This window comes from Carcharhinus amblyrhynchos, chromosome 10 (genome assembly GCF_965287045.1).
Source record: "Carcharhinus amblyrhynchos chromosome 10, sCarAmb.v2.hapA, whole genome shotgun sequence".
NCBI lineage: Eukaryota > Metazoa > Chordata > Chondrichthyes > Carcharhiniformes > Carcharhinidae > Carcharhinus > Carcharhinus amblyrhynchos.
In genome coordinates this window covers 2839189-2856332 of record NC_137333.1, presented here as the reverse complement: position 1 = coordinate 2856332, position 17144 = coordinate 2839189, and the positions used below count along the sequence as shown (strand labels likewise).

Here is a 17144-nt window from a genome sequence, read left to right as displayed (position 1 = left end):
GGACCCAGTGTATAAGGACATCATAAACAGCACCAAAGATAGGCACAGACGGAAAAAGGAACAGTTGGCCAAACTAAATGCAGCACATGGAGTTAAACCAGTCTAAAATGTGGACAAATACTGTAATACAACCGGGTGCAGTAAGTGCCGTTGCACTGATAGGATATAATGGGTGATGTACAAGTGTTCTATGAAGCATGGATGATGTGCATTTTTGATAGACTGACAAAGCTACCCACATCAAACCAGAGTGCCTTTAATGCAGTCAGTTTCACTGCATTACGTGTGAGCATTGAATTACCTCCACATCTCTTTCATTGTCTGTAAACTGGTATTGCTATGAAGGTTAATAAGAACAAAGAACAAAATAACAATCACATTTATTCCTAGCAGTCACGGCAGAGGAATAGCCTCAAACTAAAGAACACAGCAAACCTAACCACACAACAAAAAAAAAACCACCCCAACAAACATCACAAAGCTTCGGTAAGTTTCAAGGCTACAACAACTTTTTAATATATATATATATATGTATATAAAAACACGGGCTGGTGATTTATTTAAGTATAAAGTGGCTTGTAGAGCCGGCCAGATCGGTTTACCCCTCTACATGCACCACAATGAACAAAGCGAGGCAGTGGATGGTGTTCCTAACACAGTGCGTCTACCTTCTAACGCTCAGCTACACGGTTATGATTGCAAAGCAGATGACTTCAGACACAAACAAACAAGACCACACCAAGGCACATTAAATGCTCACGACTAACACAGCAGGACCTCAACTTACCGCTGCCTTTAAAGAGGGGGGAAAAGAGTGGAAAGAATGTATTAATGAGATGCTGCAACTTTAAGACAAAGGCTACAACTAGAAAGGCATTTTGCAAACAAAATATTTCAGATCAGTTTTAAAAAAAAAAATGCTTTGTTAATTAAGATTAAGAAAAGTGTTTCCAACTTGAATCCCAAATCGGTTTTAGCTCCCCCCATTCATTCACATTTCCATTCATTTACAACTTAACTCCAGAATACAATCCTGCAACTTCAACAATCACATCTTGGTTCAACTTTGGCAATGGCGGCACAGCGGGTTAGCGCTGCTGCCTCACAGCGCCAAGGACCCTGGTCCGATTCCCGGCTTGGGTCACTGTCTGTGTGGAGTCTGCATGTCACCCCGTGTCTGCGTGGGTTTTCCTCCAGGTGTTCTGGTTTCCTCCCACAGTCCAAAGACACGCAGGTTAGGGGTTACAGAGATAGGGTTTGATTGTTGTCTACGCAGGTTCCACGGGCTGTATAACCTCCTTCCGTACTGTAGGAATTCTATTCTATTCTATTAACTTTAATTTTGAGCTTCTTGAAATAAATGAGGCTGCAAGTGTTTTGAGGATTGCCAGCTAGAATAGACAATCAGGATTACGGACAGAATCTCGCAGCAGGGTAGGAGGCTATTCTGCCCATTGTTCCCTGTGCTGGACCTTTGAAGGAGGCATCCAATTAGTCCCAGTCCTCCTGCGCTATCCCCCCAAGTCCTGCAATTTCTAACCCTTCAAGTATATCCAATTCCCTTTGGACTTTGAAAGTTAGTGTTGATCATATTGGTTAGGGCATTGGCCATGCTAAATTCTCCCTCAATGTACCCAGACTGGCATCAGCTTGTGGCAACTAGGGGATTTTCACAGTAACTTCATTGCAGTGTTAATGTAAGCCTTATTTGTGATACTAATGAATAAACTTTGAAACTTCAAACTTAGTTTCATCAAACACTCTCTCTCCCTTTGGTTCTGTCGATGATTATCTTAAATCTCTGCCTCCCCGCCAATGGAAACACTTCCTTTGTGCTATCAAAACTTTGAGAAGTTTTTAATCCAAAAACTACCAAAATCCATTGGAAGGACAGCTCAGTCCCCTCTTTACTACAGTCTAGTTTGAAATTGCAGAAACAGGTCAACACAGACGCGAAACAGAAAGCAGACAATTAATTACCTGCCCAAAAAAGGCGACCCGAAAGTAGGTGCCTAGCAGTCGTTTTCCTGTGTGGATAACTTCAGCAATTTTTTTGTAAGCTTGATGAAGTGTTTCGTAGAGGTGGGCAAGTTTCTGCAAGATATACAATAGAAAGAGTCAGATTGAATATCCTTCCTCACAAATTCACCCAGCAAACTGTCAATAGGCAAAGGGAGAACTTATCCTTGTTTTGTTCCTTTGATTTGAAGAGCTTTATTCGTTTATAGAGGATATTACAGAATACAAACAGGCCACTCGGCCCAAATGGATCTACGCTGCTGTTTCTACTCCACACAAGCCTCTTCCCATACCTACATCATCTCAATCTATCAATACCTTCTTCCATTACTTCCTCCTTGAGTTTCAAGTTTCTAGGTGTCCAGATTACCAGCAATCTGTCCTGGTCTCTTTATGCCGATGCTATAGTTGAGAAAGCTCATTAATCGCTCAACTTTCTCAGAAGACTAAGGAAATTTGGCTGGTCTGCTATGACTCTCACCAATTTTTACAAATGCACCTTAGAAAGCATGCTTTCCGGATGAATCGCAGCTTGGTGGTATAGCTCCTACTCTATCCATGACCGCAAGAAACTACAAAGAGTTGTGAAGGTAGCTCAGTCCATCCTGCAAACCAGCCTCCCATCCATTGACTCCATCTACACTTCCCACCTTGGGGAAAAGCAACTGGCATAATTAAGGACCCCACGCACCCCGGACATTCTCCCTTCCACTTTCCGCCATCGGAAAAAGATACAACAGTCTGAGATCACGTACCAACCGACTCGAGAACAGCTTCTTCCCTGCTGCTATCAGACTTTTGAATGGACCTATCACATATTAAGTTGATTGTTCTCTACTCCCTGGCTATGACTGTAGCACTACATTCTACACCCTCTCCTTTCCTTTTCCTCTATGTATGCTACGAACAGAATGCTTTGTCTGTATAGCATGCTAGAAGCAATACTTTTCACTGTACCCCAATTGATGTGGCAATAATAAATCAAATCAAATATTCGTACGTTTATTCAGTTTCCCTGTGAATATATCTATACCATTCACATCAACCACTCCCTGTGGTAACATATTCCACGTTCTCACCACTCTCTGGGGTAAAGAAATTTCTCCCGAATTGCCTACTGAATTTATTCGCCACTATCTCACACTTATATTTCTCTAGTTTTGGTCTTTCCCACAAGTGGAACAATCTTTCGCAATTACAAAGATCTCTCTCTGGTCATCCCTCAATCTTTCCCTTTCAGAAGAAGGGACCCCCAATCTGTTCTGTCCATCCCGATAAGTAGAATCTCTCAGTTCTTGCATCATCCATCTAAACCTTTTTGTGCACCGTCTGTTATGATCTCGATAGAAACTAGTAACGTTTTCAGGTTTTCTTTAAAAAATAACCCGAAAACCCAGGTATTTACTCAAAGGAAGAAGCCAAAGAATTTACTACAGAAAAATCAAAGAACATGAACCTCAAATAGTCAGTTACGATAAAGATAACCAAAATGCAATGGACGTAATTATTTACACATTAAATTGAATGTATTAACTCCACTTTCTTTCTATACCCGTTAACTTGCACCCCAAAACCTCCAAGTCAGATACTTATCAAGCTTTGGAAGATTAACCATGTGTTCTGGGTACTGGGCTGAAGTATCCTGGGACTTCCATTTACCTCTGGCCGTGTGGTCCCTCCTCTAACCATCCCAAAGCTGCAAGCTCCCCATTTGACACAGGCATCTCCATCATCTTAATGTAGCCACCTCAGGTGAGAACTCTCATGTTTCTAATATCTTTTAAATGTGCAGCTTTCAATCTCCAACTCTCCCATTCCTCAGCTGGGCTATATCAGAAATTCAACTTATTCTTAGTAGACAAGAACTTTAACTTTTTTAGCCAACACTCAGAATTTCAACAGAACTTTCCTTCACTCCAGCTTGTTCTAAGCTCTCGAACTGAACTGTGTGAACAGAGAACCGCCCCTAGGGACCTACTCACTCCTATAATTAACTTGTCAACCCTTTTTCCTGTGTTCACCCCTGGCAACTTGGTCATGTGATCATTTACTGAAATTTTTTTTAAAACCAGAAGTAGGATCCTCGTTCTTAAAGGGACCACACCACCGATAATAAAATATTTTTTATTTCCACCCCCAAAAGTACAGGAGCCACCACAATTGTCAACATTTAAAATAATAAGAACAACAATCTGGCAGTTAAGATGTTACTTGCTGGAAGATTAGATTTGGTCTGATTGCTCATTAACTTTTGTAACTTTTATGAGGGATTAATGTGACTTACCTCAAATTCACGCCTTTTCTCATAAACTGGAATAATTAGCTTGTAGACGTTTGAAATCAGTTCATAGCGCTCAGCTTTCCAGAGTCCATCAGCACATTGTTCCAACAACTCCATCAGCACGTCCTAGTCAAACATCAAGTTAGCCAGGCATCAGTATTTAAAGATGAAAGGTCACGGCCTGAAACATTTACTCTGTTTCTCTCTCCACAGATGCTGCCAGACCTGCTGAGTATTTCCAGCACTTCTACCTCTCACAGGATGGCACAGCACAGAAAGACTTCAGCCCACTGTGCCTTGGCTGGTTCTCGGGACAGGACTATCCAATTACCCCCTGTTTGGCCTGCTCCATCCCCACAGATCTGCCTACTATCCCTTCCCAAGTCTTTATCGAGTTCCCTTTTGAAATTTATTACCTGATCTTCTTCCACCATTATTTCAGCCCATTCCAGACTACATCAGGGAAAGGTCAGCCTCATTGCTTCACTCCGCTCTTAATCACAAGGTTCTACGTTCAAGCCCCACTCCAGGACTTGAATGCAAAAGTCAAGGCAATAACCAAGTACAGTGCTGAGGGAGTGCCGCACTGTCAGAGGGTCAGTGCTGAGGGAGTGCCGCACTGTCAGAGGGTCAGTGCTGAGGGAGTGCCGCACTGTCAGAGGGTCAGTGCTGAGGGAGTGCCGCACTGTCAGAGGGTCAGTGCTGAGGGAGTGCCGCACTGTCAGAGGGTCAGTGCTGAGGGAGTGCCGCACTGTCAGAGGGTCAGTGCTGAGGGAGTGCCGCACTGTCAGAGGGTCAGTGCTGAGGGAGTGCCGCACTGTCAGAGGGTCAGTGCTGAGGGAGTGCCGCACTGTCAGAGGGTCAGTGCTGAGGGAGTGCCGCACTGTCAGAGGGTCAGTGCTGAGGGAGTGGCGCACTGTCAGAGGGTCGGCGCTGAGGGAGCGCCGCACTGTCAGAGGGCGCAATTTTTCATTTGAAATGAAAAACCAATATATATTCCACAATCAACATTGTTAAAAGTGGATTACCTGATCATTATTACAGTGCGGTTTGTGAGAGTTTACTGTGTGTAAATTGGCTGCTGCTTACATTATGACAGTGACTATACTTCACAAGGTTTTCATGAGCTGAAAACCACTTTTGACATATTAGCAGCTCCAAAAACGATATGAAAATATAAATCCTTTCCCTTTCTCAGCACCTCTTGCTTTTACCATCATAGAATCCTGGCAAATGCAGAAGGAGGCCATTCAGCCCACTGAATTTACACCGACTCTCTGACAGAATATCGTACCCAGGCCCACCACACTGCCCAATCCACCTGACCCGCACATCTTTGGACTGTAGGGGGAACCGGAACACCCGGAGGAAACCCACGCAGACACTGGGCGAATGTGCAAACTCCACACAGATAGTGACCCAAGGCCGGAATTGAACCTGGGTCCCTGGCGTTGTGAGGCAGCAGTGTTAACCACTGTGCCACCGTGCTGCTCGTCCCATTTCTGTCTGTACTCAACTTGAAAAGGTGCTGCCAGTTTCTCGCTCCACACTAAGTGGACTGAACGGATGAATGATAAAGTTCTGCGTGCTGACAGTGCAGTGCCGTTCTCGTGTCAGGGTTCTATAACACAGCAACGTACCAAGGAATCGCTTTCAACTTGTGGCACAACATTGAACCAGATAGAAATAAATCTATTCGCTGTAACTACGTACATGAATTCAAATGCTTCCAAAGGCATTTTCATGTGAGGGCTTCTCACTTTACTCAGATCAGGGAAGCATAGAAAGGTTACTGTGCAGAAAGAGGCCATTTGGCCCATCATGTCTGTGCCAGCCCATCGAAGGGGAAGAGATTAGCTGCTCGTTTTAATCTCACTTTCCAGCACCTGGTCCACCGTCTCGCAGGTTCCAGCATTTCAGATGCTGAACCTTTTGGATAAAAGCAAATTACTGCGGACGCTGGAATTTGAAACAAGGACAGAAAAATGCTGGAAGATCTCAGCAGGTCTGACAATACTGACAACGTTTCGAACCCAACGATTCACCCTAGCTCGTTCCCCCGCCACTAAATTACCCCTTAGCGTCAGGGGGACTGGCTAGGGTAAATGTAAAGGGATAGGAGTTAGGACCTGGGTGGGATTATGGTTGGTGCAGACTCGATGGGCCGAATGGCCTCCTTCTGAATGTCCTTTGACAAGTGAGTTTCAGCCTCAACCACCAACTGCGGCAGTGAATTCCAGACACCCACCACCCTCTGGGTGAAAAGGTTTTGCCTCAAGTCCCTCTCTAATCCTTCTACCAATCACCTTATATCTATGCCTCCTGGTAAGTGACCCCCTCAGCTAGGGGTAAACAAGTCTTTCCTGTCCACTCTGTCGAGGTCCCTTATACTGCTGCAAACCTCAATTAGATCATCTCCCAGTCTCCTCTCCCTGATGGAAAATAACCCTCGCCTATCCAATCTCTCCGCAGTTGTCAGGCCCGATCGTTCTTGTCAATCTCCTCCGCTCTCTCCAGAGAGATTATGTGCTTCCTGTAACGTGGTGACCAGGTCATTTTACACCGACACCAACTGCAACGCACACACTTAGCTCAAGCTGCATGTAGTGTTTGACACTTTGCAATACCCAATGTCCCCTTCCCACAGCAACTCTCCATCCAAGCAGAGTGGAAACAACTGGTAGCACAGTGGGTTAGCACTGCTACTTCACAGCTCCAGGGACCCGGGTTCGATTCCTGGCTCGGGTCACTGCCTGTGTGGAGTCTGCACATTCTCCTCATGTCTGCTTGGGTTTCCTCCGGGTGCTCCGGTTTCCTCCCACAGTCCAAAGATGTGCGGGTTAGGTTCATTGGCCATGCTAAGAAATTGCCCCTTAGTGTCCAGGGACGTGTAGGTTAGAGGGATTAGCGAGTAAACGTGTAGGGATATGGGAGTAGGGCCTGGGTGGGATTGTGGTCGGTGCAGACTCGATGGGCCGAAGGGCCTCTTTCTGCACTGTAGGGTTCTATGTAACACCTGCCATTTCACCTCCTCCTCACCAAGGTCCCAAACCTACAGAACCTGTTTAGGAGGTGGTACATTGATTAGCACTGCTGCCTCACGGTGCCAGGCTAAAATGTCAGTGAAAGCAGTTGCAACAGTAACTTCAAGAAAGAGAATGATGTAAATATATGAAGGGGAAAAAAATATTGCCGGGATACGGGGAAAGAACTGTAAAGGGAGCAGGGAAATGTTACTAACTGGATAGTTCTTTCAAAGAGCCAGCACAGATATGATGGGCTGAAGGGCCTCTGATAACACTATGATTATTAATCCCCGTGCAAGTTAACTTGGTAATGTGGAACCAAATTCACTCGGAGGGTGGGATTTTACAGCCTCACTCAGGTGAGACTGTCGATCCCACCCGAGGCCAACAGAGATTTCCGTTGTGGGACCCTCAATTCCATAGTGGGCAAGGTGGTAGATTGTGAGCCTTAGGGTGCGATGCCAACGTCTTTTAATTACAGAATCTGCAAAGTAAGCTTCCAATGTAATAAAACGAAGTTTTACTTGCAATTAATCTGAACATAAATATAAAACTGTGTTGTAAATGTAAGTACCACATTATCAGGAGTTGTATTACAACACCAAGCGCTGCAATAAGCAAAAATAAGAATCACATACAATAAAAGCGCAATAAATGCATAAACTGTTAAATAACGATAGCGGCTTTTACAATATTATCAGTCATACAGCAATCCAATGCTATAACAAGCTTGACATGATCACCCTATCAGGAAAGGGGTGATTCACACGCTGTAGCACTTTGCAATTCTGAAAAATGCCCCAAAGCAAACCCACTCAGCCACCTTCTCCACGAGAGGGGGGGTTTTAAAATTCTCACACCCACAGAGTCACAGAATCTTACAGCGCAGGAGGAAGCTCATCTAATCTGCACCCAACCACCATCCCACCCAGGCCCTCTCCCCATAACCCAAGTCACGTACCCCAGCTGGTCCCCCTGACACCAAAGGGCAATTTACCATGGCCAATCTACCTAATCCGCAGATCTTTAGACTGTGGGAGGGAACTGGAGCACCTGGAGGAAACCCACGCTGACACGGGGAGAACGTGCAGACTCCACATAGACAGTCATCCAATCTGGGAATTGAACCGGGTCCCTGGCACTGTGAGGCAGCAGTGCTAACCACTGTGACACCTGCCCCGTTCCTTTTGGCTTTTCCAATTGCTTCCCCAAGTCAGTAAACTTATCCATATTTTTGCTACTTTCAGACTTAATTCATTCATACTCTCATGGCTGCCCTAACCTAAACACCAAATCCTGTTCAGCTCTGTGTGTTCGCTGATCCAAGTTGCTCCCAGCCTGGCTGCATCCTTCTTAACATCTGTGACCCCCCCCCCAGTCCTATAACCCCACTGAGACCTCTGCATTCCTCCCATTCTGCATCCTGCACATCCCCAATGTCAATCACTCCACCACTGGCAGCTGTCTGGGTTCCAAGTTTTGGAATTCCCTCCATAAACATCTCCATCTCTTCTCTTTAAGACATTCCTATTAAAAAAAACTCTGTGGTGAAGAGGAGTTAATGTCTCCTTATTTATCTCGGTGTTAAATGTTGCCTGATAACCCACCTGAGAAAATCCCTGGAGCATTTCCAATGGGTTGAGGGTAGGTTAGGACACAGGCAGCGGAGATTTGGATGATCTCAACTTAATAGAGGCTACAAAGTTCGAGGTTGGCCAGGAGAACTTTGGAAAAGTCAAGTCGAGAGGTAATAAAGGAATGGACAACGGTTCCAGCAGCAGATGAGCTGAGACAGGGACACAGTGTTGCCTCGCAATGCTGGGGACCTGGGTTTGATTCCTGGCTTGGGTCACTGTCTGTGCAGAGTCTGCTGTGTCTCCCTGTGTCTGTGTGGGTTTCCTCCAGGTGCTCTGGTTTCCTCCCACAGTCCAAAGATATGCGGGTTAGGTGGATTGGCCATGCTAAGTTCTCCCTTAGTGTCCCAAGATGTGCAGGTTAGCGGGATGAGCCTGGGTAAATGCATAGAGTTACTGGGAATGGAGTGGAGGGAAGGCCCTGGGTGGGATGCTCTTTTGAAAAGTCAGTGCAGACTTGATGGATAGACTATGAAGCTAAACTAGAACTAAATATAAAAAAGGACAGTAAGAGTTTTTACAAATATATAAAGAGGAGGAGGCTGGCTAGAGTGAATGTTGGACCCTTAGAGGATGAGAGGGGGGATTTAGTGGTGGGAGATGAGGAAATGGCTGAGGCCTTAATTAAGTTTTTTGCCTCGGTCTTCACGGAGGAGGACGCGAATAGTTTGCCAGATATTAAAGATAGAAGGATGGTAGGAGTTGAGGGCCTGAATGCGATTATTGTCACTAGAGAGGTAGTGCTTGATTGACTAGTGGGACTGATGGTGGACAAATCCCCAGGACCGGATGGAATGCATCCCAGGGTTCTGAAGGAAATGGCAGAGGTGATAGTGGATGCCTCAGTGATTATTTACCAAACTTCGCTGGATTCCGGGGAAGTGCCGGAAGATTAGAAAACGGCTAATGTTACGCCGCTGTTTAAAAAAGGTAGCAGGCAAAAGGCAGGGAATTATAGGCCAGTTAGTTTAACATCTGTTGTTGGAAAAATGATTGAATCCGTCATCAAAGAAGAAATAGCAAGGCACCTGGAAAGGAATGGTTTGATAGAGCAGATGCAGCACGGATTTGTTAAGGGGAAGTCGTGTTTGACGAATTTATTGGATTTCTATGAGGATGTGACTAGTGTGGTATACAGAGGGGAACCGGTAGATGTGGTGTTTCTCGATTTTCAAAAGGCGTTTGATAAGGTGCCGCACAAAAGGTTGCTTCAGAAGGTTAGGGGGCATGGAGTTGGGGGTAAGGTGTTAGCATGGATAGAGGATTGGCTGTCAAATAGGAAGCAGAGAGTTGGTATCAATGGGTGCTATTCTGATTGGTAGTTGGTGACTAGTGGAGTGCCGCAGGGATCGGTGCTGGGGCCTCAGCTATTTACCATTTATATAGATGATCTGGAGGAGGGGGCTGAGTGTAGGGTGACGAAATTTGCTGATGACACAAAGATGAGTGGAAAAGCAAATTGTGTGGAGGGTGTGGAAAGTCTGCAGAGGGATCTGGATAGGCTGAGCGAGTGGGCGAGGACCTGGCAGATGGAGTACAATGTTAGCAAGTGTGTGAGGTTATCCACTTTGGCAGGAATAATAGTAGGAGAGATTACTATTTAAAGGGCGAAAAGCTGCAGCATGCTACGGTGCAGAGGGACCTCGGGGTCCTTGTGCATGAGTCGCAAAAACCCAGTCTGCAGGTGCAGCAGGTGGTCAAGAAGGCGAATGGAATGTTGGCCTTTATAGCGAGGGGGATTGAATATAAAAGTAGGGAGGTCTTGCTGCAACTGTACAGGGCACTGGTGAGGCCGCAGCTGGAGTGCTGTGTACAGTTTTGGTCGCCGCACCTACGCAAGGATATTTTGGCCTTGGAGGGAGTGCAGAGGAGGTTTACTAGGCTGATACCGGAGATGAGGGGGTTGGACTATGAAGAGAGACTAAATAGACTGGGTCTGTACTCGTTGGAGTTTAGAAGGATGAGGGGGGATCTTATTGAGACGTATAAGATAATGAAGGGGATGGACAGGGTAGAGGTAGAGAGATTCTTCCCGCTCAGAAAGGACAGCAGACTAGAGGGCACAGCCTCAAGATAAGGGGGGGGGGGTGGGGGGTGCAGTTTAGAACAGAGTTGAGGAGGAACTTCTTCACTCAAAGGGTGGTGAATCTCTGGAATTCTCTGCCCGTTGAAGTGGTGGAGGCTGCCTCGCTAAATATATTCAAGTCACGGGTAGATAGGTTTTTGACAGACAAGGGGAATTAAGGGTTATGGGGAGAAAGCGGGCAAGTGGAACTGATCCACTTCAGGTCAGCCATGATCTTATTGAATGGCGGGGCAGGCTCGAAGGGCTAGATGGCCTACTCCTGCTCCTATTTCTTATGTTCTTATGATGGGCTGAATGGCCTCTTTCGGAACTGTAGGGACTGTATGGCTCCCTGGATTCTGGTGACATTGTGGAAGTGGGGACTGGCATTCTCGGTGGTGGAGCAGACACAGGAGAGAAGGTCAGCTCAGGGTTAAATACAGGCCACAGACCTTTTCACCCTGTTACTGCACATTGTCCACTCTCTCCTTCCCAACCCCATTATTAAGCTGCTATTATGGGTGGAAAAAATGTTTTCCAAACAGTTAAAATGTGCGGTGAATGCACAGGATATCAGTGGATTATTTCGAAGGGAGTTCTCTCCCACCCAGTGCAAGTTAGTTTTAAAAAAATGATCACCTGGGCATCATCAGGTTGCTATTTGAATTGTGTTTCCTCTGGGGAAATTGAGTGCTGCATTCCATACATTATAACAGTGAGCAGAAACTGACAGTAATAAAGATAGCTGGAACAAGGATGAAATGCAATGTCGGCTGCATTTAGTTATCAGAATCTTGATAAGGATCAGTGGGTACAACAGTCTTAGGAATCTTATGGATCTATCAGCACACACATGATGACTTAATTAGCTCAAAAAACACTTGACAGAAGTGCTTAATATAGCTCACCTCCCTTCTCCAGAACCATGGTGAGTGATTCACCAAACCACAGCAATAAATCACGTGCAAAGTGTGACTCCAATCCACTGTGGTGTCCCTCACGCCCCACCCAGGGCTCGACACACTGCAGTCTGTCCTCGCTAAACAATGAAACTGTCCTTCCCTGCCTGAGCTCACCCAGCAGTAATCGAATTAGCAGCAATTCAAAGGCTTTGCAGGACAAGTGTGTACAAAATCTTTTTACCATGACAGTCATCATTTCAATTCTGCTGATCATATTCTTATCAATGATTAACTATTGGTGTTCAATGAGGAGGTTAACAGTCCATCTCAGAGGCAATTTGTGTCTTTAAAACATTTGATAACTAATTCTGCAACTTCAGTATGTTCTTATCACCACTGAGTTTGCTGACAACGTACATTTTGCATTTACTGATAATAAGGTCGGCCGAAAAATAATAGTCTCATCAATATTGGAGATATAACACTCCAGCACTGGCGAATTGCAGTCCGGTGCTGAGGGAGTGCTGCAATGCCAGAGACGCTGTCTTCTGAGTAACACATTAAACTGGGGTCCCTCTCTGCTCCCTCTGGTGGAATCCCAAGATATCAGAGGACAATTCTGAAGGAAAGAGGAGTCCTCTCTCACCCGTGTAAGTTAGTTTCAAAAAAAGATGATCTGGGCACCACAGAAACATAAGAACCAGGAGCAGATGTAGGCCATTCAGCCCCTTAAGCCTGCCCCATTCAATAAGATCATGGCTGATCTTTTCATAGCCTCAGCTGCTTCACTGGGCAGGTTCACAACCCTTTGGGTGAAAAAGTTCCTCCTCAACTCAGTCCTTAGTCTGCTTATTTTGAGACCATGCCACCTAGTGCTAGTTTCACCTGCTCATGGCAACACCTCCCTGCTTCTTTCTTCTCTATTCCCTTCATAATCTTGCATGTTTTTATAAGATCTTTCCTCATTCTTCTGAATTTCAATGAGTTTTGCCTCAGTCTACTCAGTCTCTCCTCATAATCCAACCCTCTCAACTCTGGAATCAACCTAGTGAATCTCCTCTGCACCCCCTCCAGTGCCAGTATATCCTTTCTCAAGTAAGGAGACCAAAACTGTACACAGTAACTCTAAGTGTGGCCTCACCAGCACCTTATACAGCTGCAACATAACCTCGCTGTTTTTAAACTCCATCCCTCTAGCATCATCAGGTTGCTGTCTGAATGTGTTTTCTCTGTAGAAATTGAGTGTTGCATTCCACACATTATAACAGTAGCTGCACGTCAAAAATATTTCACTCAGATGGGAAGAGTTTTGGGATGTGCTGAAGTTACGAAAGGCGCTACAGAAATGCACATACTTTCTTCCTTCTGGAGGGCCTCATTATTCAGAATTACAAAGCGGAGCAATACAACCAATAGGAGCGTGAATTTCTTGATGCATTACGACACAGAATCGTGCAGAGTGGTACACACCCCAACATAGGCTATCGTGTCAAAAAATTACCTAGGCAGCAAAGATTCCATGACAGCAAGTAACTGGTTTTGTAAGCAGCGATTGTAGGAGAAAGGACTTGCAGACAGCAAAAAACAGACTTTCAATACTGAAAAGTTAAAAGTTACACTCGCGTCCAGGTGCACTCACTTCATTGTAATGGACATCTTGCATTCCTACATCCTCCATCATTGCTGCCTCCTCATCAATGTTGGGTGTGATCATCTTGAAGGCGCTGCAACCTTGTTTAAATATCCCTGGAAAATAACAAGCTCAATGTGAAAATACATTCACCTGAATACGCTTCTTGGTAATTATTTAAATTTCATAATCATAACCAATAGTTACTGATAACATCTGTGAATCTGATTATACGGCTCCCTCAGATGGACATAACCTGTTCTTTCCTTCCTCATCTATTTATCCAGTTCCCTCTGAACTGTACCTTAACCATTCATGTCAACCACGAGGTCCACATTCTCACCACTCTGAGTAAAATCATTTCTCCTAAATTTGGGTGGCATGGTGGTACAGTGGTTAACACTGCTGCCTCACAGCGCCAGGGACCTGGGTTCGATTCCCGGCTTGGGTCACTGTCTGTGCGGAGTTTGCACGTTCTCTCCAGGTGCTCCGGTTTCCTTCCACAGTCTGAAAAACATGCTGGTTAGGTGGGTTGGCCATGTTACATTGCCCTTTATTGTCAGGGGGGTTAGCAGCGCAAATATATGGGGTTATGGGGATTGGGTCTCAGTGGGATTGCGGTTGGCGCGGACTTGATAGGGCGAATGGCCCTCTTCTGCACTGTCAGGATTCTATTCTTGACAAGATGCATTAGCGATCGTCTGATATTGATCACCGTAGCTGTGCACCCAACCACCCACCTTCACTCACACACACACACACACACACACGCCCATCCTCCCCCCCCCACACACACGCCCATCCCTCCCCCCCCCACACACACGCCCATCCCCCCCCCCGCACACACGCCCATCCCCCCCCCCCCCGCACACACACGTCCATCCTCCCCCCCCCACACACACCCATCCTCCCCCCCCCCACACACACACGCCCATCCTCCCCCCGCACACACTCCCATCCTCCCCCCCCCACACACACACCCATCCTCCCCCCCCACACACACACGCCCATCCTCCCCCCCGCACACACACTCCCATCCTCCCCCCCACACATACACACGCCCATCCTCCCCCCCCCACACACACGCCCATCCCCCCCCCCCCCGCACACACACGCCCATCCTCCCCCCCCCACACACCCATCCTCCCCCCCCCCCCACACACACGCCCATCCTCCCCCCCGCACACACTCCCATCCTCCCCCCCCACACACTCCCATCCTCCCCCCCCCCACACACACACGCCCATCCTCCCCCCCCACACACACACGCCCATCCTCCCCCCCCACACACTCCCATCCTCCCCCCCCCACACACTCCCATCCTCCCCCCCCACACACACACGCCCATCCTCCCCCCCCCACACACACACGCCATCCTCCCCCCCCACACACACACGCCCATCCTCCCCCCCCCACACACACACGCCCATCCTCCCCCCCCACACACGCCCATCCTCCCCCCACACACACGCCCATCCTCCCCCCCACACACACACACGCCCATCCTCCCCCCCCACACACGCCCATCCTCCCCCCCACACACACGCCCATCCTCCCCCCCCCACACGCCCATCCTCCCCCCCCCACACACGCCCATCCTCCCCCCCCCACACACACACACCCATCCTCCCCCCCCACACCACCCATCCTCCCCCCCACACACACGCCCATCCTCCCCCCCGCACACACGCCCATCCTCCCCCCCGCACACAACCCATCCTCCCCCCCCGCACACACACCCACCCCCAGGGTGTAGAAACGTCTTCTCTGTATCCACCTAATCAAACCCCTCATCATTATAAAGAACCTTATCAGGTCACTCCCCAGCGATCTCCTTTCCAGAGTGCAGGCTCACAGCCTGTTCAATGTTCCCTGATTATTATAAATTCTCAATTCTGAGACCGCCCCAGGATTCTAACAATGCAAAAGTTACATTTCCCATTAAAAATGACTGAACCAATTCCAAAGGGATAAGCGCGTTCCAGAAAAAAAAATCAGCCAGGACAGTTCACACATTATTTATAGCCAAAGATTAATTTAGTTTGACTCTGTTTAAAGAAAAAAAATCAGGAAACGGGAATGAAAGGATGAAATGTTAGTGGGAATCGGAAAGCAGATTTCAGCTGTGAACGTTGGAAGAATTACTCGTTAACCCTATGCATCGGCTTGTAATTTTCACTGAGCCGGTTTGTGTACACGACAGCACTTTCTTATCTGAGGGAACTTTGCATTCAACAAATCTGACACAGCCGCAACTAGTCATCACCAACAACAGCAAAAAAAACCTGCATTTATATAGCACCATTAACAGAGTTAGGAGTGCCCCAAGACTCTTCAGAATGACAAATTTAGACACTGAGCCATTTACACAGATTGAGGCAGATCGCCAAATGTTTCATCAAAAAGGGAGTTCTAAATTGCATCTCACAGGAGCAGGGAGAGATATAGCCACAGAATATTACAACGCAGAGGGGCCCTTCGGCCCATTGAGTCTGCACCGATGCACGAGAAGCTCCGACCTGCCCACCTCATCCCACTTGCCAGCACTTGGCCCACAGTTTTGAACGGTATGGGGTGCCAAACACTCGTAACTTTTAAAGGATGTGAGGCATCTCGCCTCCACCACCCTCCCAGGCAGTGCATTCCAGACCCTCCCCACCCTCTGAGTAAAAGGTTTTTCCTCAAATCCCCGCCCCCCCCCCCCCACAAACCTCCCACCCCTCACTCGTGTCCCCTCATTAACTGACCCTTTCAACCCAGGGGAACAGTCAGGGACGGCCAGGGAGGGGAATTCCAGAGCCTGGGGCTCTGGGAGCCACAGGCACGACCTCCAGTGGTGGAGTGACGATAGTAGAGGATGCTCACAAGGGCCGGAGGTATCTGAGCACAGATTTCTGAGAGGGCAGCCGAGCTGGAGGGTGCGACACAGATAACAGGGGGTGAGACCCATGACAGGACCTGGAAACAAGGATGAGGATTTTAAAATGGGAGAGCAGGTCAGCGAGTGCCCGGGTGATGTGTCACGGCAACCTGGCACACGTTCAGACACTGGCTGAGCTTTGATTACCTCGAGTTTATCAACCCTGTATGTTATAAAGGAAAAGGTCAGCAATTTGAGCTGTAAAGAAAACTGTCAGGAGGGGGTGGCATGGTGGTTAGCACTGCTGCCTCACAGTGAGCAGTCTCACAAAAACCAGGTTAAAGTCCAACAGGTTTATTTGGAATCACGAGCTTTCGGAGCGCTGCTCCTTCTTCAGGAGAATGGAGAGGTAGGTTTCACAAACATGGCATATACAGACAGGGGCACAAGCTCTTTAACCTGTGATTATCCCTCTCTCCACTCGCACTGTCTGTACCTGGAAAGACCCTGAATACCTGCAAAGACTCACATTCCAACCATTACCTTGCGATAGTGCCTCTGTCTGTATATGCCGTATTTGTGAAACCTACCTCTCCACTCACCTGATGAAGGGGCAGTGCTCCGAAAGCTCGGGATGCCAAATAAACCTGTTGGGACTTTAACCTGCTGTTGTGAGACTTCTTACGGTGCCCACCCCAGTCCGACACCGACATCTCCACATCATGGC

At 47.3% G+C, this 17144-nt stretch overlaps 1 protein-coding gene across 3 annotated transcripts in view; it reads right to left on the bottom strand.

Moving 5' to 3' along the window:
* Positions 1–17144, bottom strand: part of LOC145349516 (dedicator of cytokinesis protein 9-like) — a 305922-nt gene that overhangs the window by 29183 nt on the left and 259595 nt on the right. For all 3 annotated transcript variants that reach the window (XM_080198064.1, XM_080198065.1, XM_080198063.1), the window contains exons 45-47: positions 13567–13673; positions 4304–4426; positions 1981–2094 (exon numbers count right to left, since the gene is read on the bottom strand). In XM_080198064.1, the coding sequence (XP_080054190.1) occupies positions 1981–2094; positions 4304–4426; positions 13567–13673 (344 nt within the window). The remainder of the gene's footprint in view (positions 1–1980; positions 2095–4303; positions 4427–13566; positions 13674–17144) is intronic.